At 46.6% G+C, this 27,998-nt stretch overlaps 1 protein-coding gene across 7 annotated transcripts in view; it reads right to left on the bottom strand.

Annotated features, from left to right (window-relative positions):
* Nucleotides 1-27,998, bottom strand: part of FHOD3 (formin homology 2 domain containing 3) — a 1,375,152-nt gene that overhangs the window by 617,999 nt on the left and 729,155 nt on the right. For all 7 annotated transcript variants that reach the window (XM_086965361.1, XM_086965359.1, XM_086965360.1 and 4 more), the window contains exon 6: nucleotides 9,709-9,803. In XM_086965361.1, coding sequence (XP_086821487.1) covers nucleotides 9,709-9,803 — 95 coding nt within the window. The remainder of the gene's footprint in view (nucleotides 1-9,708; nucleotides 9,804-27,998) is intronic.

Raw genomic sequence — 27,998 nt, 5'->3', positions numbered from 1 at the left:
GATCTCCTCTCCCACCCGCAGAATGAATAAATTGAACAACAGCATAATTGTTGTGCACAATTATAATTAAACAAAGATAATGATAGTAGTAATTTACGAAGGATGTGTCATTTTTGGCATGGATATAACCAAATGGGAAAGTGAATGAAATATAAGGGCCTTATTAAGAGTTTAGTGGAGAAGCGTGGCTCAGTGGTTGGAGGCGGCAGACCCGGAAGCTGAGATCGACCGTGGACCAGGGTTTGATTCCCCGCCTCGGCGGGTCTCGGGCTCAAAATTCCACGGACTCGACAATTCTCGCTCTGGTGCCTACTCAACTCACGGGGTCACACTCTGCGACTCTGGGCAATAGCTTGCTTAATCTCCACTACGGCCCCTCGCGGCGGGATGCCTGGCTTTCACCTTGTGGACACCCTGCCGTGGTTTCTCACAGGGGAATACCAGGACGGGTTCCCTAAGCAAGCGCCGGGACGCTTACGGGCAGCTGTGCGCTTTACAAGTCCAGCACATTTACATTTACATTTACATTTACTCTGACAAAAACATGGCCGATGTCAGTCTGTCATATTAAAATATATTATAGCCAATGGCATTTGCAATACAGTGGGCGGGATATTCACCATGTTTTGACAGAGTATCCATCTGCAAAACTCCAAGTAAGGCACCAAGGTCCTGATTACGAGTACAGGTGCTATTTACTGGATGCCATAAATAATTATACTATGAGGTACGTTATTAATCGGATACAATATATATATATATCACCTGTTGCGAGTTTCAGGAGAATAACATGCAAATGTTGGTATTCAACACACCAAAATCCACATGGTATGTAAATACTGTACACATTTCCCCCATCAAATTTCAGCAGGTTTGACCTGTTGAAATTTTATGAAGGTTAAGTTATTTAACACATCCGATATTTATTGGATACAGTAAATACCTTCCAACTCATAATTCTGACCCGTGAGTTCACCGGAGTTTACAAATGGGTCGGAATACACCAGCTTACTCATAATCATGGAGTTAGTGTTATTTTTTAACATTAATTAAAAAGCCACAGAAAAGCAAAGCTAAGTGTAATAATAGCTTAAATTTCAAAACACAGCTGGTACTGCAAATCACTAGAATTGCAAGCCCAATTCACAAAGATTTTGCTATGAGTAGGTACGACTTCCAATTGTAGTACTTCTGGCTTACTCCAGAATTCAAAAAGTAGGTGAGAAGTAATCTTGATTTACTTCTGGCTATTCCTGAAGTTCAGGAGTAAGTCAAGAGTACCTCAAAGGATCACTGAGATTGGGACCTCTACAGAACATCTTCTGGAATAGACTGAAAAACTAGTGTTACATTAATAATTTCCATATGGCTCTCAGTATCCTAGTAAGTATGTTACCTTTCAGAAATGTTGCATTTCGACCAAACTAAGGGCCTAATTTAGAGTTTGGAAGATGGGTACTCTGTCAGAAATGTGACCAATATCCTATATGCCTTTTTGCAGGCGTGTTATATCCAAAGCACTTTTAATAAAGCATACGGGATATCTGTTACATTTGTGTTGGGAGTACCTGTCTGAATGTAAATGTAGCCACAATCTGCTACCCATGGTATGGTGCCACATATAAAACCCAAACTTGACTAGCTATAAAATACAGTAGCACTCTTGAAAACTTACAAAGAACTCTTTTATAAAACATCAAAATAGTACTTGCTGTATACTCAATCTATATTTTTAGTTATTGAAGTAGCCATTTACTTTTAAATGTTATTTTATTTGACAGTACCCACTGCTAAATTACAAGTAATTGCTGTTCTTCAGATTAGGGCTTAATTTCTACCTGGAAGGGGGTACTAATATTTGAAATTACAGGATCCAATGTAAATTTTGATTGAATTAATTGAAGTCATTAAGGTAAATTTCTGTCCTCTTTTATAACAAGAATTGGCATAGCCAATAGGTCTTGCCTTTGGGACATTATAAGTGTTTAGCCATGCAGCACATTTTCCTGGGTGCTGTGCTGCCAGGGATTGATGCATTGTCAGGCTTATTTGCACCAATTTTGTGTCTTGTGCAATAGCTCTTTGGTGATTTTTGTGATCAGATTTTGCTCCCGGCCATTAGGGCAAAATGGAGAAACTAATGCAATAAACATATGGTAAAGCTTTTTTATAAAACAATTCTGGTGTGTAATATCATTTTATCACAGACAAATTCTGATCCATGCGTAACTTGTGAAAAAAAGAATGAAACAGATTTGCCAACTTGTATGCAGTTTGTTTAATAAGGAATTAAACAAACATTAGAGATATGATGAGGTGTAAGCTAAAAAGGTCATTGACAAAATCTGTGTGATCATTTTATATGCACTGCAGAATGGTCCAGTATCACCTGTGCAACACCTTCAGCCTGTCATGGCATTTTAACCATCAGTGCTTTGCAGGCCATGATTCACATGACTAAAAATTGTACTTTAATTTCCAGACTACAATCTGCAGTTAAGCCAGAACTGACCGATGGAATCACACACAAGTGACTTTGTAGGAACTACGCAGCCGCACCGTGTAGCTATGTAAATGGACATGCCTAGCACCATAATATAGTAAACAAGAGGTACAGTGCCTTAAATGTGCCTTCTATAATCGTTTTCAGGGACTACCCCCCCCCCGCCCATAAATGTGACATATAGTGAGCGATATTTCCCTCATGCTCCGGGTACTATACAATGGTGTCATCACTTGATTTAGTATTAACAATGAAATGGCGATACAATCTTATGGGTGCAATAAATACTGAAGTTCATACATTCCTCAGCACTATAAAGCATGTGCAGTACTTATATGAAACAACAGACATGCACGCCCCACAGAGGCTCTTAAATGTCTTTCATGTGACCTTCACCCTATCCCTGATTTTCAAAAAAACCTTTATTGATAACAAAAAAGGTATAGATCACAGCAAACTGCCTACATCCACAAATTGGCTGGCATTGCGATAACATGTTCGTATAGGTGATAGCTTATCAGGGTGGAGGAGTACACAGCAAGCCGCCTACAACCCTTCCAGGCCGGCCGCGTTTAATGGGTATGAGGTTGTAAAGACAGCAATTGCATTATATTCGGACTATGTTAAATGCTAACAATTAGAAAAGAAGTGAACAAATAAAAAACAAAGGAGAGGAATGCATACACTAATACACGATGACCATCAGGTGCATAAATAACAAAGGTGCTGGTAATGTTCAGACAATAGGAACGTGCGGAGTAGCATCCTGTGGTGTCCCATTGCATCCAATGTGGGAAAGAGTGCGGGCGAGGGAAATAGGGTCGTCAGTTAGGTGTTGTGTGTCGATTGCGGCGTTGTATCATCCACGTCGGCTGTGTGTTCCAGTAAGTAAGTGTGTAGGGGGCTCCAGATGTCTCTTGGGCGTGATGAGGGAGGTTGAAGGTATGCATATGTGTGTAGCTGCTCTTGGCAATAAATTAAATCTTGTAGCCAGTGTTTAAATTTCGGCGCTCTTCCCCTGCCCCATCTACAGGCAACTCTCCTTTTAGCAAGGAGGAGCGCGAGGGAGGTGTACCTGCGCGCTTTAACAGCCAGGGGTTCAGTGTATCCTAACAGGATGGTTAGGGGATCAGCAGAGATGTGTAGGCCCGTCATAAGGTCCAGTTCAGTCAGGACCTCCGCCCAGTATCGCTGTATAGGCGGGCAGTCCCAGGCCACGTGTACAAAGTCCGCCCCCTCGCGCCCGCAGCAATCACAGCGATCGTTATCTCGTATCTTCAGTCGGTGCTTGCGCGCAGGCGTATAAAGAATGGCGTGCACACATTTGTAATGTATAATGCGAAATCTACTAACAGCTGATATATCGCCCGTTTGCCTACAGCAATACGTCCACTGCTCCTCGGTGAGGGGGTACCCCAGTTCCTTCTCCTATCGTTGATGGGTCAAAGGAGGACTATATTCCCTGTCATTCTGGACCGTAGGATTTAAAAGTGACAGCACATGTATGGGGGCGTCTTGTTGCAATAGCGCATAACATAACATAACATAACATGTGTATTTGTAAAGCGCACGTTCACCCAGAGGTCTCTTGGCGCTGAATAACAGATGTTTATTGTTACCCAACTCAATGGTACTCATGTAGTGGAAGCATAGGTGGAGGCTCAAGGGGAAAGGTGGGCATGATGGTCTTTACGTCTTGGCGGAGCCTTATGTAATAGAAACGTTCCAGGGGGTAGGGTTCGTATCTTTAAAGAATTCCTCGCTAGTGCTGAATGTCCCCCCAGTGTACAGGTGGCCCCAGGTGTGAATAGAGAGTTTACGAAGAAGCCGGCGACAGCCGCCCTCCTTCGTGACCGGGATATCTTGCCACCCGGGAAGGGGCACAAGCGGGGAATACATTAGTGTGCATTGTGTAGCTTTAGCAAGGTTGGCCAAGCGCTGACGGTGCATTGGACGGTGGTGGTAGCCAGGTGACGCGAGACCGCCGGGGTGCTGAGGTAGGCAGTGCTTGGGGTGGGGGTCATATATCCATCTTCTGTTGCGAGATGTGGCATGTAGAGAGGGGGTTTCATACAATATGTGGCATAATGTGCCTGTGCACAGCTAAAGTATAATTCGATATCTGGAATGGTGAATCCGCCTGCAATGAACAGGGGCGTAAGTATATCCCACCGTAATCAGGCTCGGGAAGCAGGGAACGGCAAAACAGAAAGCAGCTCCACATCCGGGCGGGGAGGACACCTGGGAGGGCGAGGGCTGCCTGCGCATGCGCAGTACATGTAACTTTTGTGTGCCCTGCAGCTCGCATGTGCGGCCAGTGTAGGCAGTGCCTGTCCCCTTCCGGGGCTCCCGTGGTGAAGAGGGAGGAAGTGCGGGAGCTGAAGTCCCAGGATACCAGCAGATAGCACTGCGGGCTCCCATGCCTAAGGAGGGAGCCCCACATCGTGCTGGCAGAAATGTGGAGGAGCTGGGGTGCCTCAGTACCGTGCCGCAGCCAGCCGCCACACTGGGTGAGTGGGTGATTCTTCATTTGTGTCGATGAAGGCACATTGCCAATGTTTATTTACTGAGTGGCCCGCAAGGGCCGCTCCAACAATGGGGCGAGTTTTCATGAAAGTAAAACTGCATACTGACTAGCCTCCCAAGGGGGACAGGAGATGTGCGCGGCGTGTTCACATTTCCAGTCCAGCCTGCGCGTGCCCATCTCCTGTCTCCCTTGAGAGGCAAGTCAGCGACAATAGATCTTGCAGACGACAGCACTTCGCGCTGTGTCCCCAGGCGAGACCTAAAAATTAGAAGGGACAGTGGACACCCCTGTCTGGTACCTCTGTCCAGCGAAAAGGAGGAAGAGCGGATTCCATTCACCATTACGGTGGCGCGCAGACTAGTATTTAGCATGGTAATCCAGCCCATAAAGGGTGGTGGAAAATCCATGTGCACCAAGACCTAGGAGAGGTAGTCCCGTTCCAGGGAATTGAATGCCTTAGTGGCATCCAGGAATATAGCAGCTGCGTTAACTTCCGGGTCAATATCGTGGAGCAATGCGAACATGGTCCGCAAGTTATGGGCTGTACTTCTAGTGGGAACAAAGCCCGACTCATCCGGGAGGACCAACACCGGCATCAGAGGGCTAATGCGATTTGCGATGAGTTTAGCTAGGATCTTAGCCTCCGTGTTTATAAGGGATAGGGGCCGATAAGAATCTAGGTGCGTAGGTGGTTTGCCTGGTTTTAGCAGGGAGATTATGAACGCCTCTCGCATGGAGGGAGGGAGAATGCCAGTTTCTAGGGCTTACTCTAAGACATGCCTTAGTATTGGGATAATTAAGTGCCGATATGTTTTATAGAACTCAGCCAGGAGACCGTCTGGTCCTGGAGCCTTTCCCGATTGTAATTGTATGATGGCAGATATGATCTCCTCATCCTCATGGTGCGTCAAAAGGAACTCTCTTTGACCATTGCCCAGCCTGGCTATGGCAGTGTCTTCGAAAAATGAATCGAAGTCTACCGGGGCCTGTTGGTGAGTAGTGTATAGCGCTCTATAAAACCTTCTGAATGCAGCAAGTATGTCCAAGGAATTTGTATGTGTAAAACCGTCCTCCATTGCAAGCACTGTATTAGCGAAACGAGGAGGTCGTATAGTAGAGGCCAAGGCCCCACTGGTCTATCTCCCTCGCCATAACGGCGAGCCGTATGGTATTTCCCTTTAAATTTACATTCGCACTCCGCTGTTTCCTGATATTCCGTGAGCAGGGCATGCAGATGCGCCCGCAATGCAGGAGAAGGCGTGGCTTCTATGGCCGTCTCGGTCTGTTTTATGTCTAATTCCAATTTTCGGAGTGTATTACGAATGTCTTTTAGTACTCCACCACTTTTAGCCAGACAGACTCCCCATATGGTGACTTTAAAAGCCTCCCATATTGTAGAATATTGTGGGACTGATCCTTCGTTGCGGAGGAAAAAGTCAGTTGTCTCCTGCTCTACCACATCCTTAAAAACTGAGTCGAGCAGCGTCTGTGGATTAAGGTGCCAGGAGAGGTTTGGGGGTTCTGCTTGTGACTGGATAAGAGACAACAGCACAGGAGAGTGGTCCGAGTATGTGTGGGGAGATATGAAGTATGTGATGCCAAGGTCGCCAGGCCCATATCAATCAGCCAATAATCAATATGCGACCAAGAGGAGTGAGCAGTGGAGGAGCAAGACCCCTGACGAGTTAGTAGACAGTGAGTTCTCCAGGGGTCTACCAGATCCTGATCTTCAACAATGTTTTTTAAAGCTAGGTGTGCAGCAGTATAGTGGTGTGGTTGTGGATGTGACCTGTCTAGGTGCGGGTGAATAGTAACGTTAAAATCTCCTTCCCATTTCAGGTGTGTAGTGCAAATGTCCTGGATTTTACCCCACAATATCCAAAAGAATTCCGTGTCATCTGTGTTCGGGCTGTAACATAACTCCAGTGTGACGGTTTGCGCAGAGAGCGTGCCCCATAATAGATTGTATCGACCTTGCTGGTCCGAGTAGGAGCCAATGGGGTGTATGGGAGGGTATGCATTACAAGGATTGTGGTCCCCCGAGAATACGAGAAGTAGCATGAAGCATGAAAAGCCTCTATGGCTTGCCCATCGAGTAGCAAAGGAGGGGAGTGCGCTAGGAGGTAAATGGGGCTCTTGGAGCATGGCACAGTGGATGTCATGACGGTCTAGATAAGGCAAGAATATGTCGTCGCTTGCTGGGGTCCCCCAAACCACGCACATTCCAGGTCACAAAATTATACTTGAGCGTTCTGGGACGGGACTCCATCGTGTGTTTGGAAAATACCAATGTTGTGAGTAGCAGTGTATGCCATAGTGTGTCACAATAGCACCTTGTATCATAATAAAAGTGCAGCTCATAAAAAGTGCATAAGAAACATTCCCCAATCCCACTCGCCTCCCACAACAGCAATCCCAACCTGCCATGTCAATTGCCCCCCCTCCCTTCCTGTCTCAAACGTTCTAGTCCCAACAGGGGACAGTGCAGTAAACTAAACCCCATTCCACAAAGTAGAAAATAGTGGGTTCACCTGGTGGGCAGCTGCCAGAGTGCTACCAGGTGCTTCTCGCAGTGGCGAGGGTGTTCGGGGATAGCGGTGAAAGTCCAACCTGGCGGGGGTTCCGGTGCACACCATAGGTCTTTTCAATGTTGGTTCATGGGCAGAGGTCAGGGTGTCCACGAAGACACAAGGGCACAACGTCCACGACAAGCCCTCCAGAGGCGTAGCCAAGACGGAGACCTCCGAGTAGAGTCATGCGTCACACAGTGTCCCCCTCAGGGTGTCGTGGCCTGGTGATGGAAGAAGTGCAAACGCCTACTCAGCAGGGGTGTGTCAAGGACTGTAGAACCAGAACCAATGTGAACCAGTTAAAAAGGGGGAAAGTTCAGTGATGATATGGTACATTTCCATTCGGAGGAAGATCCCTGATGCGTATGTAATAAGGGTTTAAATCCAACATCCCGCCATGGTGATATAGGGGTGTCCCAGAGTCAGCAGATAAGCACGGTAGTGCAAGTAGTAACACTTGTGTCTACAGTGCATGAGTTTATTCTATGTCAGAAGCGCCTCTGTTTTCATCGCCCTGGCGTCTTGGAGATGAGCTGCCTTCGGGCTGTTTGGGTATGGTCTTGATGAAGCCCTGGGCGTGTTGAGGGTTGGTAAAGAAGAGTTTTTATCCTGGGAAGTTATCTTTAGATGGGCCGGGAATAACATAGCGTATGGGATGTTGAGTTGTTGAAGTTTCTTCGTGACTTGGAGGAACTTCCTCCTCTGGTCTTGCACCATGGTAAAGTCTGGATATATAGAGATCTCCATGCACTCGTAGTTGAGGCGACCCTTCTCCCTGGAAAGCCGGAGGGCAGTATCCCTATCGCAATAGTTTAATAGCTTAACTATCATGGCCCGCGGGGGGCCCCAGGAGGAGGGCGGCCCGCCAGCGAACGGTGATCCATCTCCACCACGAGGACCGATGAGAATTCCTCTCTGCCGAACAGGGCTCTAAGCAAATGCTCCACGTAATCTCCATTTTCTCAGTGGCCGTTGATTCTGCCACTTCTAGGATACGGAGGTTGTTCCTCCTCGAGCGTGATTCTAACTCCTCATTTTTGGCTGCTATTACTTTCAACACTTTGTCCATTTCAAGGGTACGGCTGGTGGTAGCGCTATTCGTATCTTCCAGGTCGGCAATGCGTCTCTCGGCCTCAGTTAGACCCTGTAGGGTAGTGGGTTTCGGGGAGCTGCCGCTGGTGCATTATGTGCCAGGATGGTGAGGATTAATGCCAGATTTCTCCCCGAACTGCAAGAGCCTGACGTAGGTGCGGCCATCTTGCTTGGCGCTCTCTAGCGCCCCCCACCCTATACCTTTTTTGAATGTGTGTATGGAAAGAATCACCCACCTCTTGTCCTGCCGCTGTTTCTGCTCTGAAGACTGAGTGAACCGAAGTGTGCCTCAGCCCCAGCAGAGCACATACACACACCCAGGTACTCCCCTGACAGACCACGGACTCCATGGACTGTTTCTCCCAGCAGCAAAAATGATGAACCGCTGCATTTTAAATCGCAGATTCCAACAGGCTCAAACAATCTGTTTTACGGGTCACAATTGAAAATAGAGGTGGGCAAGCCGCACCATTAAGAACAAAAGAAAGGCGCGGCCGCTATACTGAAAGATAAAGTGTGGCGTGGTATGCTGATCATGGGAAACATGAAGACTGCAGACAGATGAAAGCCAAAGTTGCAACCAAGGCTAAATAGATTAAATAAAAAGACTGCGCTGAAACTAAACATATGGCTGATAGTGAAATGGGCGATGTAGCAGTGGCAGTCTCCAGGGTAGGAAGAAGATAACCAAAAGGTGGGAAAGTCAGAGGAAACAAGAAATGAAAAAGTGATGATCGTGTTCAAAGCCCAAAAAGTGAATACAGCATGTTTCGAAGACACCACATGCATGCTTCCTAGACTTGACCAAAAAAGTAAAACACATAGCTTGAGCTATGAGCTATGAAAGAACTTTTGTACTGCTATTAACATACAGTCATTAGACATGTAATGCAATACATTATCCACTTTCTAATGTATGCATACATATGATTTAACGTAAAAAAACTTTATATGTACGAAACGTTTATAAAATTGAATAACGTGTGATTCAGCAGCATCAAAATCCTAACACTTACCTTTGACCCAATGAGAGTGTATAGCCATTGCACAGTTTCATTGTGATTTATGACTCCATTCATCCCATCAACATACAGCATGATCTGGCCCAGCGCTGTTGAGAGAAAATGAATAAAAGAGAAACAAAAGTTCAGCAGAGTTTATTTTAAAATATTTTTGACAGTGTCAAGTCACAAGGTCTCCTAAAGATAGCATGCTATCTAGATTGGTCTAAAGAACTATCAAATAAACAACCGAGAAACTGCATCTCTATCTCATAGAGACGGCATACTATTTTGTCATTGCCACTGCGTGTTGAGGCATGGTTGCAGAAGCCTTAAAAGTAGCCAGTGGGCAGAAAGAATGCAATATAGTAAGAATAAAGCAGTCTAATGCCTCCCAACGTCTATCATATAAAGATAAATATGCATTAGATGTATTCATATTAATAAACAAAGTAGACAGACAGAGCTCATGTGGTCATGTGCTATACCACTTATGGTGGACGAGAAAAACATCAGCTATGTTGTTACCATACCGTGTTGACAGAAATCTAGCACACTGAAAGGCCAGACAAAATAGCATATGCGTTTATCTAGTTCCAAAACCTTTCCGCTGCTGTTGTTGCTGTTGGAAGCCACATTTTTGCATAGTCATAATGCAGATACTCTCAGTTTTTAATCCTTATCTATTGTCTTTGTGGAAGGTAAGGCAGATGCCAGGAAGGCTATTGCAAATGTTGTGGCATATGTGAGAAGTTGGCCTGGTATATGATGTTCACTATTCTAGTGAGCACCTTGCACCAGTCCAAACAACCCTTATGGTGATGGTTGTAAAGTCAACCTTATAGACCAGCTATCCTAGTGGTAGCATGGACAAAGCAGTCTTAGGCTAAAGTCAAGAGGGCATGTGAAGCCAGCTGTTTTACCATATGTAACCCCTTTAATACCAAATGAAAGGACACCTCACAGGATATATATAAAATATATATGTAGTTATTTCTAGACAATCCCTCTGGACTCTTTATGAGGTCAGAGGCACAAGCACATAACAAGATACTTAATGAAAATACAATAAGTTGCACAAAATACTGTAGGGCCCTAGGGGCACGCTAAACTGTATACTAAAATAGTGGTATAAGTACCACTGCTCAAAAAAGGAATAGGCCTAGGGCCTGAGGAATCGCTGGGGCTACGCTGTACTACCAAGGGATAGGAAGCAGGAGGCCCATGGGAGGCGTGTGCAGAGTCTTTACTCACAAGCAAGTTACCATAGAGTTTGTATGGGAATGAAAGAATTAGAAACTAGTTCTTTTAGGGCCCTTCTGACTGGACTTGATGAAAGTTAATGGAAACCTAGACAGTTGGATAGTCAATTCCCACAGGAGCACCGGAGTACTCGCGTTACCTCACCCACAGAAAGCGGGTGCATAGGTGTCAAAGTGTGTAGGGTTTCTGTCTCTGAATACTATGGAGCCGTGAAGAAAAATGCTGCAGGCGACCAGGAGAGAAGTGTCCAGGTGGATCCAAGAATGGGTCGAGGATGAAGAGTACCTGAAAGCAGAGGGGACAGAGTCTGGGTCACTAGCCAGTGACCAGGAAGGAACCAGGAAGGAACCAGGCAATGTCGTGAAACAATCAGGTGAGGTTATGAAGCTTGTCTCTGCAGCCACGTGGACCAGGAGGCGTCGACGACAACCAGGAGTCAGGCACGGACTGTCCCACAAAGGTTCTCGCTGTCGGCGGTGTCGGCTTCCGGAATGGAGTTAACAAGCCTTGGCAAAGGCAACCCACGCAGGAATCGAAGTTGGCTTCTTAATCAGACCAGCAAGGTCTGATGAGCTGCTTCTTTTCAGGGAAGCAGGGGCCAGTCTGGAGCAACCAGACCAGCGGTGTAAATTCAAAGGTTCATCCCCAAGATGGCCACTAGCCAACGGGCAAGTGACTAGTCAGATGCGTTGAGCAGGAAAATGCAGAAGGGCCCCACGCAGAACTCGTGGAGTGTGCAGGGCTGATCTTCGGTGCAGATGATGCTCAGGGCTGGGGCTTCTCAATCCCCAATGCACTGATTCGAGGATGCCTCAGAAGCTGCACGGTAAGCAAGTCGCTGACTTTTCAAGATGGCCGATCCCACGTCTCGCGTCGCCTCCACGGGTCTCAGCTTTGCTGGGGCTGTGGATCGGGCTGAAGGAAGTCTGGAAGTCTGGTTCTTGTCAGGCTCTGTGCTCGGGCTCCGGCGGGAGCGTCGTCAAAGCAAGCCGTTGATCGCTGGATGGCGCCTGCTTGTGCAGGGTGGTCACTCCTTGACCACAAGGGAGATTCTTCAGTCTTCTATCTTCAGGTAGAATGTCGAAGGTCCAGAGTTTCATTTCAAGTTTCAATCAGGATAAATCTAAAAATCTTGGGACTCAGCTCCTACCTATATACCAAATCTAGGGGCTGGATTACCTGCTAGGTCCCTCCTATGGGTGGGACCAGGGAAGGGGGTGGTTACACCCCTTTCCCTTTGTCCAGTTTCGTGCCAGAGCTAGGGCTGGAGTGCCCCAGCACCGGTTTGAACTGGACTATGCATGGGACACCTTGTGTGCCCCAGGCAGTGTCTCATTTCTTTCAGCCCTCCCTGCCCCAATACACAAGAGCCTGCCTGGGGTGGTGCTAGCACCTCCCAAGACAGGAAACCTATTGTCCAAGCCTCTCTCGCTGGAAGGACTCCCAGCAGCAGGAGGTCAGACTTGTCTGTGGCAGCAGCATCGATTTTGTGATGCTGAGGCTCTGGTTAGCTTTAACCGGGATTAGTAGGAACAACATGCCTTCCCCCTCTAGAAGGGTGGAATGCTACCCCCGTCGCCAGAACTGGCGAGGGGGTAGTATTCCAAAACGTATGACACCTTACTCGACATGTTTTGATAAAGCCAAACCAGAGTTAGCATTTAACCGTGAGGTTCGTAATGCACTTAAGAGTATATGGTATGGCAATATCCTAGAACAGCTATAAGGACATGGTTCCGAAAGCTGGCTCAGCTCATGCTAGAGCAGCATCTCACATAAAACCAAGCACTCTGCCTCCAGGATTGTTAAGGCCTGCCATAGGAGTGACTTATAGGTATATATGTGTCTAGATATAAGGTTAGATATAGGAATACTATATCTAAGCAAGGGGTGATTACACAACCTTGCCCCAGCTGAGTGATCAGCCAGTTGTGTCAATATGAGTGGCCAGCCAGGGGTGGCATAATACATGCTGCAGCCCCTGGTAGGCCTTGGATGCACCTATGCCCTGGGTTACTATAGTACACTGTACAGGGGCTCATAAGGTGACCCAATACCCAATTGGAGATGTACCTAAAGTACATGGAGTCCATTTTACAGAGAGAGCAGATTGCCTGGGGCCCTGATTAGCAGGATCCCAGGCCAACTAAGTTGAAAACCAGCTAAACACTAGGCAAAAAATCTGGGGAAACCATAGTCAGGTATCCACCTTCCTACAGCGTGTTCAAATTGAGTATACTATACGCTTCTTGAATCTGCATGTATGTGAAAGCGAAAGCCTAATGAGCCATGTTCTTATCTTTTAGTTCTGTACTGTGCCCCCTCACCCCATGTGTCCCATTCAGTTCTCCACTGTGTCCGTTGCCGTATTTGAGCTCTATGGTGGTATATGCTCTTTTTATGACCCTACTGTTACCTCAAGCTTCTATGTTCTTCTATGGAATAAACTGTCCCCTCTCTCTTCTCTGCTTTCTTTTATCTCTACATAATTTGATGCCTCCTCTGCCCTTATTCGTTGTTTACAATTGTCTATAGAATGTAATGGTTTCTCTTTCACTTTAATTTCCCTGCATGCCCCTTTACCTTCTCTGCTCCCTTCCAGTCTCAATGGGTGTAGACTGGTCTCAGCTTTCTTTGCTCACTTTCTGCCTCTATCACAGACCCAGTGATCTTTCACCTATCACAAGAGTATTATGGCGACAAGCTTTCCAAGATGCAAACTATCACCAATCGGGCAGTTTATGTAATTCAGTCTCTGGGCTCTTTCTGTACTACCAATGTACATTGATTTCCTGGGGAATTGTGGATTCAATGATTTTACAGAATGCAATAGATGTTTTCTGTGCATTTTATTGTACATTTGTGGACAGGCATATTGAGTTCCGTCATGTACTGCTGTCTAGAGAAAGGAATGAAGTGCGCCCTCCCACAATCTACATATGGGAGGGACCGCAAATCCAATCCCCACCACGAGCAAGGTCGCGCGAGTTCATCCAGCAACATTCTTGGCCTGTACTAACTGTGCATGTGCTGAAGGGGTGATGACAATCTGCCAGTGACAAGGCCTGCGTTTTCATACTTGAGTTGATTAAAACCGCCGTCTTGACATCCTTGCGAGGGCCAGACACAGTTTCCGTTAATCGCACACGCCAAGAGGAAACACTGACAAGAAACTTCTAACCCTCGATAATTCCTGACGCAAAGACAAGGAGACCTGCCGGCCCAGGTCGCCATTTTCTGTCTGCCCCGAACAATACGCCTGGCCCTCCAGCCCTCGGGGCCCAGTCAGAGCAGAGCTCTCTCACCACTGATTTGGGGCATGGTTGTGAAAGTTAATTAGTAGACAATTACAGGCCGCTAACAGACGCTGCCAATAATTAATTAAAGAGGTCAAAGGCAACGTGCCAAAGGTTAAAGGCTACTTAGACATAGCAGTTTTTTCCACACCAAGGGCAGACGTGTGCTCAGTGGGTGCTCTGTGGTCAATCAAAATGTGGATAATTGCCCTCCATAACTATCCTTGATTAGTAAACAACAAACTAGTTTTAAGGGGAAAGTAATCATTATTGCAGATAAATATGTTATGTAGTTACATTGATTAAAATAAACTATATTTCAAAACTTAACCCAATAGTTCTGTATTAAACAGTAATGTTTTCAGACCCAGGCAGCTCACCTGTGCCAGGCCTTCTACCGGTAATTCCAATAGAGCTAGAGGGTACGTACTGCCCTCTGGTGCAAAACGTGACATGCACCAAAACAAACACATTATGTAAAATGTCGCCTGGCCATCTGTGCTTCAGCAGCAGAGGCAATGATAGGTTTTTAAACGTCAATCTAAAAATGTTATTAACATGCTGATAAGCTCTTTAACCCTGTGCTTGTAATCGTATAGTCACAGTAAAATACGGCGTTTATATAGTGACTAAGTCCTGCTTTAGTTCTGTAGAGATGCAACTTAAGCATGTAAACTTCTTTCCAGGAGATGAGTTTTAACTTGTCTGCCATGTGATAGATAGAGCGCCATGTTGTTGAAGAAATTGTAGCGTTGCACCTTAGTCCCAAGTAGTCAGGACCTGCATATTTAGAGGGCCATGTTATTGTGTGATTTTATAATGCAGTATTAGGCCGGTGATCAGTGCAATATGTAGAAGGGTGTTCATATCATTTACAAATTGTTGTAGTGCTTTAGTCGAGGGAATCATGCTTTAATTAACTCAGAATTAACTGCTCTGTGTGTAAAAAGTGCATTGAGATTAAACGTGTCATATTAAAGTTGCATGTGTAGGCTGCCTAATAAGAAACGTGATGCTTTAATATGAGAATAGTGGTTGCTAATGGGAAATGTAATATTAGGATTGATTGATGAAATGTTTGTGCTGTCGTATCAGAAATGCATTTAAAGGAGTAAAGGCCTGAGACATGGAAGCTCTAGCAGAGGCCTAACTGTGGATTTCTTAGCATGACTAGAAACGTCGAGTTGGAAATATACTTTGGGAAAGAAGCTCACGGTTGCAGTTGAATTTCGAATTGTAACTTAGAGCATGCAGAAGGATTGTTTCTCATGTATTTCGTTTGGAGGTGCAAGGTCAAGTATCTGGTTAGGTAGAATGAGCCATTGTTTAGAAGTCAGATTGGTAGGAGTAGGAACGAAGGGAGTGCACTGGTATGCGCAGTTGAAACTTTTGGCGGAGAAGGTGCCTGGGACCCAAGGACACAGCAACGGTTTTTGGAAGAAGAAGGATCGATGCTAGAGAAGTACGAGGGGATGCCTGAAGAAGAAGAGCCAGGGGCTTATCCACTGCTTTTGGGATTTTGTATTAGGGAAAGTGCCCCGAGGGTGAAGAGGCAGTTGCAGATGTAGACAGTCTTAGGGTCAGTTGGGACTGAGACTGGGTCTGGTCTAAGGCAGTCCAATTGGATGTGCAGTTAGACATGGGTTTTAGTTTAGACCAGGCAGGAGAAACTAAGGAGCATCTTAGAACGAGCTCAAGAATTGAGGATGCTTTTCTGGAAAGTGAATGTGCTTCTTAGGGGGCCTTCACAGCTGACACCTTTTTCTCTTGCCTGGGAGGGATGTTAAGTAGGGATGTCACTTTAGAGTTAGTATAGGGACAGACTAATCTTTTTCTTTCCCATTGGAACAGATGCAATCGAGTTTTCCAGTGGGCAAATCTATTGCATGCCTAATGCTTCTCGAATTAACTTTGCTTTTTGTTCTGAGTCGATAAAGACTCATGCGTAGGATTACGTTTGCATTAGTGCCAGTTTATTTCTTGAACCTCTTGCTGAGGTATTTGTATGTCCAGTTATTTTTGGCTTTGTAATACATTTTTGAACTTTTCTTTGGAGTCAGTGGTCCTTCAGATTAAAAAGTGTTGAATTAGGATTTTGTCAAATGGATATGAAATTTTACGAACTTCCTTTTCCCACTTCCATGCAGACTAAAAGGTCCAGTCGGCCAGGAATTCTTTGGATTGGTAAGGTGAAAATCTGTATGAGAATCCCAGCGTCATCCTGGGCAGAAACTGAAGCCAGAAGGGGCAGATAAGGAATTGGGGTTTTGAAAAAGTGAAGGCTTAGCAGGTTTTTTTCTTGTGCAGATTTATATAGCATGAACTGGACCCGAAGGTATCGGAGCACTTTACATGAGCACCAGTTATGTTACACAAGGACAACTTAATTTTTTGGTAGGCGACGTGAGATTAAGTGATTTGCACAGAATCACAGGATGCTGAGTTGACGCCAGGGCTAACCCGCTTCTCCAGCTCCAAAGTTGGCAGCATTAGCAATAAAGTATGATGCTGAGCTGTGAAACCCAGGTTCAGAGGCATGAATGTGATAGTACAAAAGAATCGGACATCCCAATACAGCACTTGTATGTTCAAAAAATCTCAAATAAGTTCTCCTTTATTGTACAGTATTTTTGTTAGATGACACAAGCGAATATACAAAATGATGATTTTTGTGATCCACTAACCCAGAGCTTTCCAAACTGTGTGTCCCGACACAGTACTGTGTCGCCTGCAAATGGTGAGGGTGTTGCGGGATGACACCAGTATTAAGGGCACTTAGCACATAACTGCCTCAAATTAAGAGGGCTTATTTTGAAAGAGTGTCTCGGGGTCCACTGCAGCAGCGCGTACTCCGTGACACTCTGCTCTATGGAGGCCAGGCGATTTGCAACAAAGCCTCATTAACAAGTAAATGGTCTTTTAAAGACCTGTGAAGTTCTCAGTGCAGCTGTGTGTGTGCCCGGGAAGCTGGGGTGAGGTGACAGAGGGTGACAGACAGAGGGTGCAGAGGGTGACAGACAGAGGGAGACAGGCAGAGAGAGAGGGAGACAGACAGAGGGAGACAGACAGAGGGAGACAGGCAGAGGGAGACAGGCAGAGAGAGAGGGAGACAGGCAGAGCGAGAGGGAGACAGACAGAGGGAGGGAGACAGAGGGAGGGAGACAGAGGGAGGGAGACATAGGGAGGGAGACATAGGGAGGGAGAGAGACAGAGAGAGAGGGGGACAGAGGGAGACAGACAGAGGGAGAGAGACCAACAGAGAGAGAGGGAGAGAGGGAGACAGAGAGAGAGAGAGAGGGAGACAGGAGACAGAGAGAGAGGGAAACAGAGGGAGATAGAGAGGGAGACAGAGGGAGACAGAGAGAGACAGACAGAGGGAGACAGAGAGGGACAGACAGAGGGAAGAGCGCAACAGACAGAGGGAGGAGGGCGACAGACAGAGGGAGGAGGGCGACAGACAGAGGGAGGAGGGCGACAGACAGAGGGAGGAGGGCGACAGACAGAGTGAGGGGGGCGACAGACAGAGGGATAAGGGTGACAGACAGGGAGGAGGGTGACAGACAGAGGGAGGAGGGCGACAGACAGAGGGAGGGGGCAACAGACAGAGGGAGGAGGGCGACAGAGGGAGGAGGGCAACAGAAGGAGGAGGGCGACAGAGGGAGGGAGACAGAGGAAAGGAGGGAGACAGAGGGAGGGAGGGAGACAGAGGGAGGGAGAGAGACAGATAGAGGGAGGGAGACAGATGGACGGAGGGAGACAAACGGAGGGAGGGAGACAGACGGAGGGCGGGAGACAGACGTAAGGCGGGCGACAGACGGAGGGAGGGAGGGAAACAGACAGAGGGAGGGAGACAGAGAGAGGGAGAGAGAGGGAGGGAGATAGAGGGAGAGGGAGAGACAGAGAGAGAGAGGGGGAGAGAGGGAGAGAGGGAGAGAGGGAGACTGACAGAGTGAGTGAGACAAAGGGAGGCCGAGGGGGACAGCGAGAGGGAGAGAGATAGAGAGAGGATGGGAGGGAGACAGAGAGGGAGGGAGGGAGGGAGACAGAGAGGGAGACAGGGATACAGAGAGAGAGACAGAGAGAGGGACAGAGACAGACAGAGATACAGATATAGACAAATAGAGGCAGACACAGGACAGGGGCAGACGGCAGACAGACAGAGGCTGAGACAGACAAAGACAGAGAGGGAGACCAAGGGAGGGAGACCGGGACAGACAGGGACATACACAGAGACAGGGACAGACAGACAGAGAGAGGCAGAGACAGGGCCAGGGACAGACATAGGCAGAGACTGAGATAGACATAGAGAGAGGGAAACAGAGGGGGAGAGGGAGACAAAGGGAGAGAGAGAGAGAGAGAGAGAGAGGGAGAGAGAGAGATACAGAGGGTGACAGAGGGAGGGAGAGGGAGGGTGACAGAGGGAGGGAGAGGGAGGGAGACAGAGAGAGGGAGACAGAGGGAGGGAGGCAGAGGGAAACAGTCAGGAGGAGACAGAGGGAAGGAGAGGGAGACAGACAGAGGGAGGGAGATGTAGGGAGACAGAGAGAGAAAGAGAGGGAGAGAGAAAGAGAGGGATAGAGAAGGAGACGGAGGGAAACAGAGGGAGGGAGACAGAGGGAGGGAGACAGAGGGAGGGAGACAGAGGAAGGGAGACAGAGGGAGAGAGGGAGAGGGAGAGAGAGGGAGAGGGAGAGGGAGGGAGACAGAGTTAGAGAGGGGGAGGAAGACAGAGAGAGGGAGACAGGGACAGACAGAGACAAATAGAGGCAGGGACGAGGCAGACAGACAGATAGACAGAGACGTAGAAAAGACAGAGGGAGGGAGACAGGGACAGACAGAGACAGGGACATATAGGTGCAGAGACAGGGACAGACAGACAGAGGCAGAGACTGAGGCAGACAGAGTGGCAGAGAGGGAGCTGGAGACAGAAAGAGAGGGCGACAGAGGGAGGAAAGCAGAGGGAGACAGTCAAGGGGAGACAGAGGGAAGGAGAGGGAGACAGAGGGAGAGAGAGGGAGACAGAGGGAGACCGACATAGGGAGACCGACAGAGGGAGAGGGAGACAGAGGGAGTGCGAGAGGGAGGGAGAGGGAGGTAGAGGGAGAGGGAGGGAGACAGAGGAACGGAGACAGAGGGAGGGAGACAGAAGGACGGAAACAGAGGGAGACAGAGAGCGGGAGACAGAGGGCGAAGGACAGAGGGAGACAGACAGAGGGACGGAGACAGACAGAGGGAGACAGACAGAGGGAGGAGGGCGACAGAGGGAGGGAGACAAAGGGAGCGAGACAGACAGAGAGAGACAGAGGGAGGTAGACAGACAGAGGGAGACAGACAGAGACAGATAGAGGGAGACAGAGGGACAGAGAGGGAGGGAGACAGAGGGAGAGAGAGGGAGGGAGACAGAGAGAGGGAGACAGTTAGAGAGAGAGAGAGAGAGAGAGAGAGAGAGAGGGAGACAGAGTGAGTGAGAACCTCCCGAACCCCCCTTAGGAGGTTCGGGCTCGCTCGCTACGCTGTCTTAATGGTGATGGTGGGTGATGGGCTGCAGTGCGGCTTGAACAGTGACTTTGGTGCTCTGCGACCATCTGGTTACCTTTAAGACTGTGACGAGGTATGTTGGTCTGCACCTTGATGTGTTAGGCTATGCCGCCCTTTGAGCGTTTAATAATTCCACTTGTGCATTCATCATAACTATACAGTGCTTAGGTCCATAGCATTGTTAAATTATATTAACCATATAGCATTAAACAATGTATGCCATATGTAGGATTGTCACAACGCGGTATGATCAGTTAATCTAATTTGACATGTAGATATCATACAGACCGCTCACTTCAGTACATCATCAAGCCTTAATAATTAGTGACTCCAGTTTGTTGGTTTATTGCTCCTATTACGTGAGGGCATTACACCTTTGATATGTCCTGAACTGACTCCACACGATACCGTGACAACGGACTTTCACACTACTCCACTTAGTCTTGGGAGTCTTTCCACTGTGTCCACGGCTTGAGTCAGCCACCACGTGACCTTGTCTCCTTGGTTACAATCCGATACCCGGAACACTGCCTCGTCATTTCAATTGAGAGCAGCGTCGGGAACCGGATTCATTCCTTAACCGGTAAGCGGGCTTTCCTGACTCCTGAGGGCTCCTACGATCTTTTCGACTACCCTTGCAGGCATTTTTACGCTAATGCCCCTGCACTTTTCTTTATGTCTAGATTCACTCGATCTCCCTAAAACACGATCCCCGTGGGACGTGTCCCGAAGACGGCTTGCTGGTGAGTTGTCTGACTCGGTCCCTTAAAACCAATTAGTTAGACCACTTGATGGTTTTATGAGCTTTCTAATGTGTGTAATTGTTTCATTTTGTTAGACTGCACAGTACCGGTGGCACCAGGAACCCCTCCGATCTTCAAACATACTAGTAACAACTCGGCTATACTTCGGTGAGTTACTCACCATGTGGTTAATTTACAGATGCGTTTCCAAGCACGGCCCCATGTCTGAATTCTGTCCTTTAATGTATCTTCATTAGATTCTCCTCAAAGTGACCCTGAATCTTCACCATATCGGGTCCTGTGTATACCACTCCCGTGGTAAGTCTCACTCTGACATGTTCTCCTTTGTTAACGGCATCAATTATACCAAAGCATATACCCATTTGGAACGTACCCTGTGCCTTACTTATGCATTGGGGATACTCCGGTGACTTTATTAATACTTCCTAGTGAATGCTGACCTGTCCACTAGTGCGGATCAGGCCCATCTCCTTATGTTTTTGACTTTTTGATTTTTCACTCTTTAAATTATACTCCGACTAGAGTTAACTACATGCCATGACTTGTGCCGATAGATAACTATCCCGTCCCCGCCAGTTTTGGCGTGACTTTCCATTATGTGGATGGTATGCATCGTTTTTTGAAATAATTTAGGGATATTCGCCCGTAATTTTAATACATATATTTGCATTCTAAATAGGTTACGTGTCCCCTACACCCTGGTCCTGATGAAGACCCCACCGCAAGATTAACATTAATATCTGCACGCCAGAGGGTCGAAACGTCGACAACTTACGGTTCTTCATTGTCAACTCCACACCACATTATTTTCATTCATGGAACATTAGGAGTATGATTTCTGTGTAAAAATAAGTTACATGAACCGGGTGGTCATGTTTTATGGTACAGATGTTGTAACCCTGTAAACCAAGTGTGAATTACTGATTTTACTATCACGTACGAATCCTTGCACTTTCCCTCACCAATTCCCAGCACTATTTCACAATACCCCCCTGTCTTTCCCTTTGGGGCACTACGAATAACTACGGTTTAATCACTGTGAAAAGTTTACATATTCTATGTATCATCCCATTGTGAATTAAACAATGCGGACTGAATTTATGTTTGTTTGAGTATGTTTCATCCTTTTGGTCAAATGTTTTCCTAAATACTGGGACCCCTTCCCATTACGCATTGATAACCCAGGTCCCCGTATTTCTAACTGGGTAAACCCCCTTTATAAATATTCTGCGACAGTCCGGGCAGTGTGCAGTCTGTACAACTTCTCCAGCACTGGGGAGGCAAGGCACAGAAAGATTATAATTAATTTCAAAGAAACCAAAGTGCTATGGTGAATGGCCCTCCATAAAACAACCTCATTGAACGCTCTATTGGACGGTTTGTTGAGTTCTGAGTCTTTAAAGACACTCCACCGCTGTGAGTAAGCCTGCCTAACTACACGACCCTTAATGTTTAGAGCTATAGAGTAGTATATGGTGCTTATGTGTAGGCTCAATAGTAGGTTAGGGCCCAGGGCACCAGTGGTAACCTGCTCTGATTGTCACACCTTGAGCACAAAAACCCAATTTTGACCCAGGGATCCTGAAAAAGTTCCAAGGTATTCTTATGAAATACGGTACATTTATCAAATAAATGTGTGTGCTCTGAATATGGTATTAAACAATCAATCAATCAATCAAAGACATTTCTAGAGCGCGCTACATACCCGTAGGGTCTCAAGGCGCTGGGGGGGGGGGGGTGCCGCTACTGCTCGAACAGCCAGTATTTTTGCTTCAGATTTGTAGAACTCGAGTAGTCTGGTCTTCCAGAAGGGAACTTACTGTCAATTGATTAATAGTAATTGTGTTTGTATAGTTAGATCGTGTCATACTTTCTAGAGCACAAGAATTTCTACACAAAATGTGCCCTGGAGACAGTTATCCACTAGGAATGCAAATGATAGGCTGCACCAGCATTATTTTACACTTTGTTCTCCCAAGTGAATGGTGTACTTCACAAGCAGCAATGATTACCCAGAGGAATGCAAGGCACTCTGGTGCTATCTCAGACTTCAACAATTTTGTAACAGTGCCCGCCCCCCAAAGGCAGTCCAACAATACCCTGGCATAAAAAGATTTTTTTTTTAGGCTGGATGAACACTTGGGGGCCTATTTTAATGTTGGTTGGAAAGTCTCTGAATGCAGGCCTGAGGCTTTCCGACCAACATTGATGGTTTCAATTCCAACGCCTAATTCCAATGTAGCCGCTGAAACCGGCATGTCATTCCTGCTGACTTCCGACGGGCTCAAGAAGCCCATAGACCAGTCGGAACGGGCACATAATCCCAATACAACGGCGTTTCTGCCGTCGGGATTATGATGCTCTGTTTCGAAAGGCTTTCAATGCTGGGATTTCCAACATGGACAGCCTGTTGGAAAGTCAGTTTGGGAGTCCCTAGCAAGGTCCCCTTCTCCTTGCAGCCTCCAGTTGGAGGCCAAGGGTTCACCCAAGGTGCCCCCCCTGTTGATCCCTGCACCGTGCAGCATGCACCTAGAGGTGCCTGCGACGCGGTGCAGGGATGAACACAATCTCCCATTTCCCTATGGGAGCTTGTACTATGGGCCGGTTTACGGACGCAGCACAAGCTCCCATAGTGAATTGGGAGTATCTGACCGCACCATGTGCAGTTGCATCATAATTATGCAGTGAGGACCGAAGACCAGAAGTCGGTCGGTCCAGATTCCGCAATGAAGTCATCATAATCGTCCCCTTTGTATCTGCCCAGTTGAAGCCTTAGCGCAAACTAAGAGGTGGGATTTAAGAGCTCCTTTGAAGATGATTGCAATCAGGGACAGCAGCCACGCTCACAGGGACCTACTGGACTGCCTACTCAAAGGCAAGTGGTCCTGCAGCACAATGTGACAGAGGAATGGGTAACACCGCTCTCCCAGGACTTTTCTGGAATGCGTGAAGTCTCAATGCACAAAGAGATGCATGGGAGTAATACAAGCAATTATTCTACACCATTTCCACTGTAACCTTTTTACCAAAGGCTTTTTGAGCATCAATGAAAAATGGTTCCAATATTGATGCTGAGACGAGAAAAAGGATGTCATGATATCATCTTGGTACAAAGCGGAAAAGAGGTCACTTGAAGGAGAAGCACACCTCTATCTAGTATATTAGTGTCCCTGGTTTATTACAATCTACCTCACTAAAAGGGTCAACGACACTCTGAAATTAGCCGCAGAGGCACACATGCGTGAATGTGACCCACAGGCGGGTCTGTGCAAAAACACCTGGCGAGAAATGAGAAAAGGAGAGTGGCGGCAATAGCTTAAAAACAATAAATATGGCAGCACAGCCTTCGTGCTTCAGAACAGAAAGGAAAATATTCGAATTGTCCACGAACTAAATGGCTCCATTCAGCACAATTTTCTCACACCCTCCTGCTAGGTTAAGAATCCTTAGCGAATAGAGTGCAAAGGCCAAGTTACAATGAACACCTGTGGCAATATCGGGGCAAGCCAAGGGAAAAGCACACAAAAAAACTGGCAAATCGAGATCTGGTTGCAAGGGGCAGTAAAAACATTCAGAGTGATGGACACTTCGAGTGACCACAAGAATTGCTAATTTGTGCAAAGCATTATTTAACACTTTTCCATGTTTGTTTATTTTCCACTTGGGTTTTGAGTGTTCAAGTGAAGATCAGATAAGTGCCATTATTTGTGGCAGCTTTTAGGGAAGATCTTATAAGGAATGAGAAATCAGACACTTCCAGACAAATAAACTCGAGGTATAGTTTTATTGAAGCGTACTCTGCCCCCAGCAGAATCAGCCATAACACCAGCCAGCAGAACAAAAAACACAGTCTAACCCACAGAGAGGACTTTGGAGCATCCCAGAACATATCATATGGCCAATAACATGAAGTGGGAAGTATTTTGTGATTGTGGCAGTCCCGCTGATCTGTACTTTGACATAAAAGTTCCAAAAAAACCCACTCTTTGCAAGATATTTCTCAGAATACAAAGAATGCCCAACATTTAATTTCAGCATGCTAGAAAATAATAGACATTTCATACATAAGAAAGCTACACTTCATCAAGCTGCACACTGTTTAAGATAGCAGAAGTTGCACAATTCAACAGTTTAGCAGAAAAAAGTAACAACCACTGGCAAATCCAATAGGTCAGGTTTTCATACCCGATCTCCTGCCAATGCTTTGTGCCAAAACTGTTCCACATTGGTAAGAAGAAAAAAATGCTTGTTTGCTGCTGTTAAACTGCATCAACAATTTTTAAAAAGCGCAAATGGGTCTTAGCTGTGGATATTTTTTCCCAAACAAAAATGCCTATGCCATAATTCACTTTTATTGTTGGATGATAACTTGAGTTTTGTGTAGAATTACTGTTAGATGTATATATTAATCACCCACTATAATAAAGAAAAAAAGTCATGAAAATTATATTATAAAACTAATTTACAAATTACAAAAGTAATAAATGTCCACATGCATTTTGCATGCTGCTCAACTACATATGCAATCAGGAAACGTTCACAATTTTTTTTAACTCGGAGAAACATGAACATAACAAACGTTATAAACGTTTGAATGAGGTGCATAGCTTAGAGGATGGAGGGAAGAATTGCGTAAATAGCGTGGAGAACTGACATAATAGAGGAAGACACTGTGTAAAAATCAGCATGCTTATATAATTGACGAGAACCCGTGTACAAATAAATGGAGGAAATTGGGTAAATAGTGGCAATATTGTCAGTGGCAGCTGTCAGCGAACGAGGGTGGTGTGCGGGTGGAAAAAAAACTGTAAAATAAAAAACACTTACCTCTTCACAGCTGCTGTTTCTCCTCCTCGTTGCTTCTCTTCCTGGCGAGTCCCGGAAGAAGGAAGCACACAGGCTCCCCTAATCCAATCACAATACTGCAATGCAGCACTGTGGCTTGCCCAAGCACCATGGTCGGTGCTCAAATGGAGACTATGAGCCTGTGAATATTCCCCAGCAGGCTGTGCATTACAGCCTGGTGAGGAACATGCAAAGGGCGCATGACTACTTGCCGGCCCAAGACGGCCAGCCAAACCGCTAAGCGCACTTAAGAGTGTGCCCACCACTTCTCCCCCCTGTGACCCCAACCCTGCCCTGCCATAACCTAGCTCCGCGGCTATCAAAAATAAAATGATAATACAGATGTTATCATTTTATTTTTCCTTTTTTCACTGCACTGAGAGCAGTGGGGAGAAGCTCCTCAGCCTTAGCATAGGAGCCGTCCCTGAATATTGTGCAACTTCAGAGCACTTGCATGGAAAGGGAGGGCAAGATGTGCGAGCCGTGGCTGGGTTGTGTAAATGAAGGTATGAATGTGGGTGGGAGGGACTGGATGTATATTGAAGGGCAGGTTTATGTATGTGGCAGCACATTTTTGTAAATGGGGGCAGGATTGTGGCATGGCAGCAGGATTCGGTATATGGAGAGGGGTCTTGTTTAAATGGAAGGTACATGCCCAAAAATGGCAAGAGGGTGGCGCCAAGGTTCAGTTCAAAATATATAGACATTACTTGTGTAACAAGGGACCGGTTGGTAAATGGTTGTAAAGTCTTGTGCAAAAAGGGTTTTGGTATTGGGTTCTGTATTCTGTGCAGAATTTTTATGCAAATAGGGAGGAGGAGAGGAAGAATTTTGTATATGGAAGGCAGTTTGTGTCACCTGGGAGAAGGCGAGGGTTGTGTTGTGTAAAGAAGAGTAGACTTGTATAAAAGTAAGATGGTCATGTGTAATAATGGAGGTGCACTCTGCGTCGCTGTGTGTATATGGAGTATCGGCTTGTTTAAATTGGAAATTTATATGATGCACCCACCCTTGAAAAGCAGGGTTTTAAATGGACATAGTCATGTGAAACACTCATGTGTTCTATTTGGAACAGTGAGGAGCTTGCTTGTGGAGGTGGGGTTTAATTTCACAGAAAGACTAGAATGTTGCTTTAAAAGGACAATACAAGCGTTTATTGGTTGTAATGTGATGATAGCTCGGATTGGGCAGAGCTCAGAATAGAGTACTGAGTCAAACGGTATTTTTTGGTACCACAAAGCATTCCAAATGTGAAGCACTCCAACTTTGGCTCACCAACTCTCCGATGTCCTACTCTTTGTTCTATGTTCTCCTGCATGGAGGAGATACACTGTTAACACAAGCATCTCGGTGTATAACTACGCAGATGACCTCCAGCTCGTCTTTGATCTTTCTTCCTCTCCTGATTCTCTCCCCAAGTTCAGTTCCACCTTAATTTTCATTTCCGAGTGGATGAGCGCTAACCATCTTAAGCTCAACCCCGACACGACGGAACTTGTCCTCACGGGTGGCCCATCTAATCCTTGGTCCCCAGCACACTGGCCCCTCTCTTTTGGTCCCCCTCCCACACCTTCCTCCTCTGTTCGCACCCTCGGCATCAAAGTTAGTTCTGACTTAACAATGCACAGTCAGATTAGCTCTGTTGTGTCCTCCTGCTTCTTATCCCTCCGCCTCATCCGGAAAATCTCGCGCTTTTTCACCACTGATGCACTCAAAACCATAGTCTTGGCTCTAGTCATCTCTCCACTTGACTATGGGAATGGCCTGTACGTGGGCATTCCTGCCTACGAGTCTCGACGTTTACAGGCCATTCAAAACCAAGCTGCTCGCCTCATCTTTTCCCTTCCCAAATCCTCTCACATTACTCCGGTTCTTAAATCCCTTCACTGGCTCCCTATCCGCTTCAGATCTCTCTTTAAATTAGCCTGCTTTGCCTTTCAAGCTCAATCCCTTTCTGCCCCTGTTTATATTTCCTCCCTAATCTCATCTCACGCCCCCAGCCGTACCCTTCGCTCTTCTTCTCTCTCTCTTTTGCACATTCCCCGTTTCCGCAAATCCAGAACTGGTGGTACTCGTCTTTCTGTTCTGGCCCCCCAATTCTGGAACAGTCTTCCACTTCACATCCGTTCCATCCCCATCTACACCCATTTCCGAAAGGCCCTCAAAACCTTCCTTTTCACCCAGGCTTTTCCTTCTTAGGTTCCCCAGATCCCCTCTGTGAGCCCTGACCAGGTCCCCAGCGCCAGGAAGCCGCTCGGCCGCAGTGCGCTTTATTAAATATCTTTTTCATTCATTCATTCTTTCATTGGCAAATCCAACAGATCTCACCTATGCAAGAGCTATTGGCTTTGCCAATATGTTTTAACCATGTTGTACACAGGGCCGAACTGGCCATAGCGGGCACCAGGCATTTTACTGGTGGGGCGGAAGGATGGTGCTGGGTTTGGAGCAGTGGAGGCATTTGTTTGTTCTGTGGACCGGTTCTGGTGCATCGCTGCAATATCGCACCCTGTAGCAAAAGAAGAAGACATTTTTCACACCTGCACCCCAGCACCCTTCGGGGTTTGGTGCGACTTAATTGCCAGGGCTGGTTTGAGTT

This window comes from Lissotriton vulgaris, chromosome 4_1 (assembly GCF_964263255.1).
Source record: "Lissotriton vulgaris chromosome 4_1, aLisVul1.2, whole genome shotgun sequence".
NCBI lineage: Eukaryota > Metazoa > Chordata > Amphibia > Caudata > Salamandridae > Lissotriton > Lissotriton vulgaris.
Note: the sequence above shows the minus strand (reverse complement) of the source record. Positions and strands in the feature narration are given on the sequence as shown.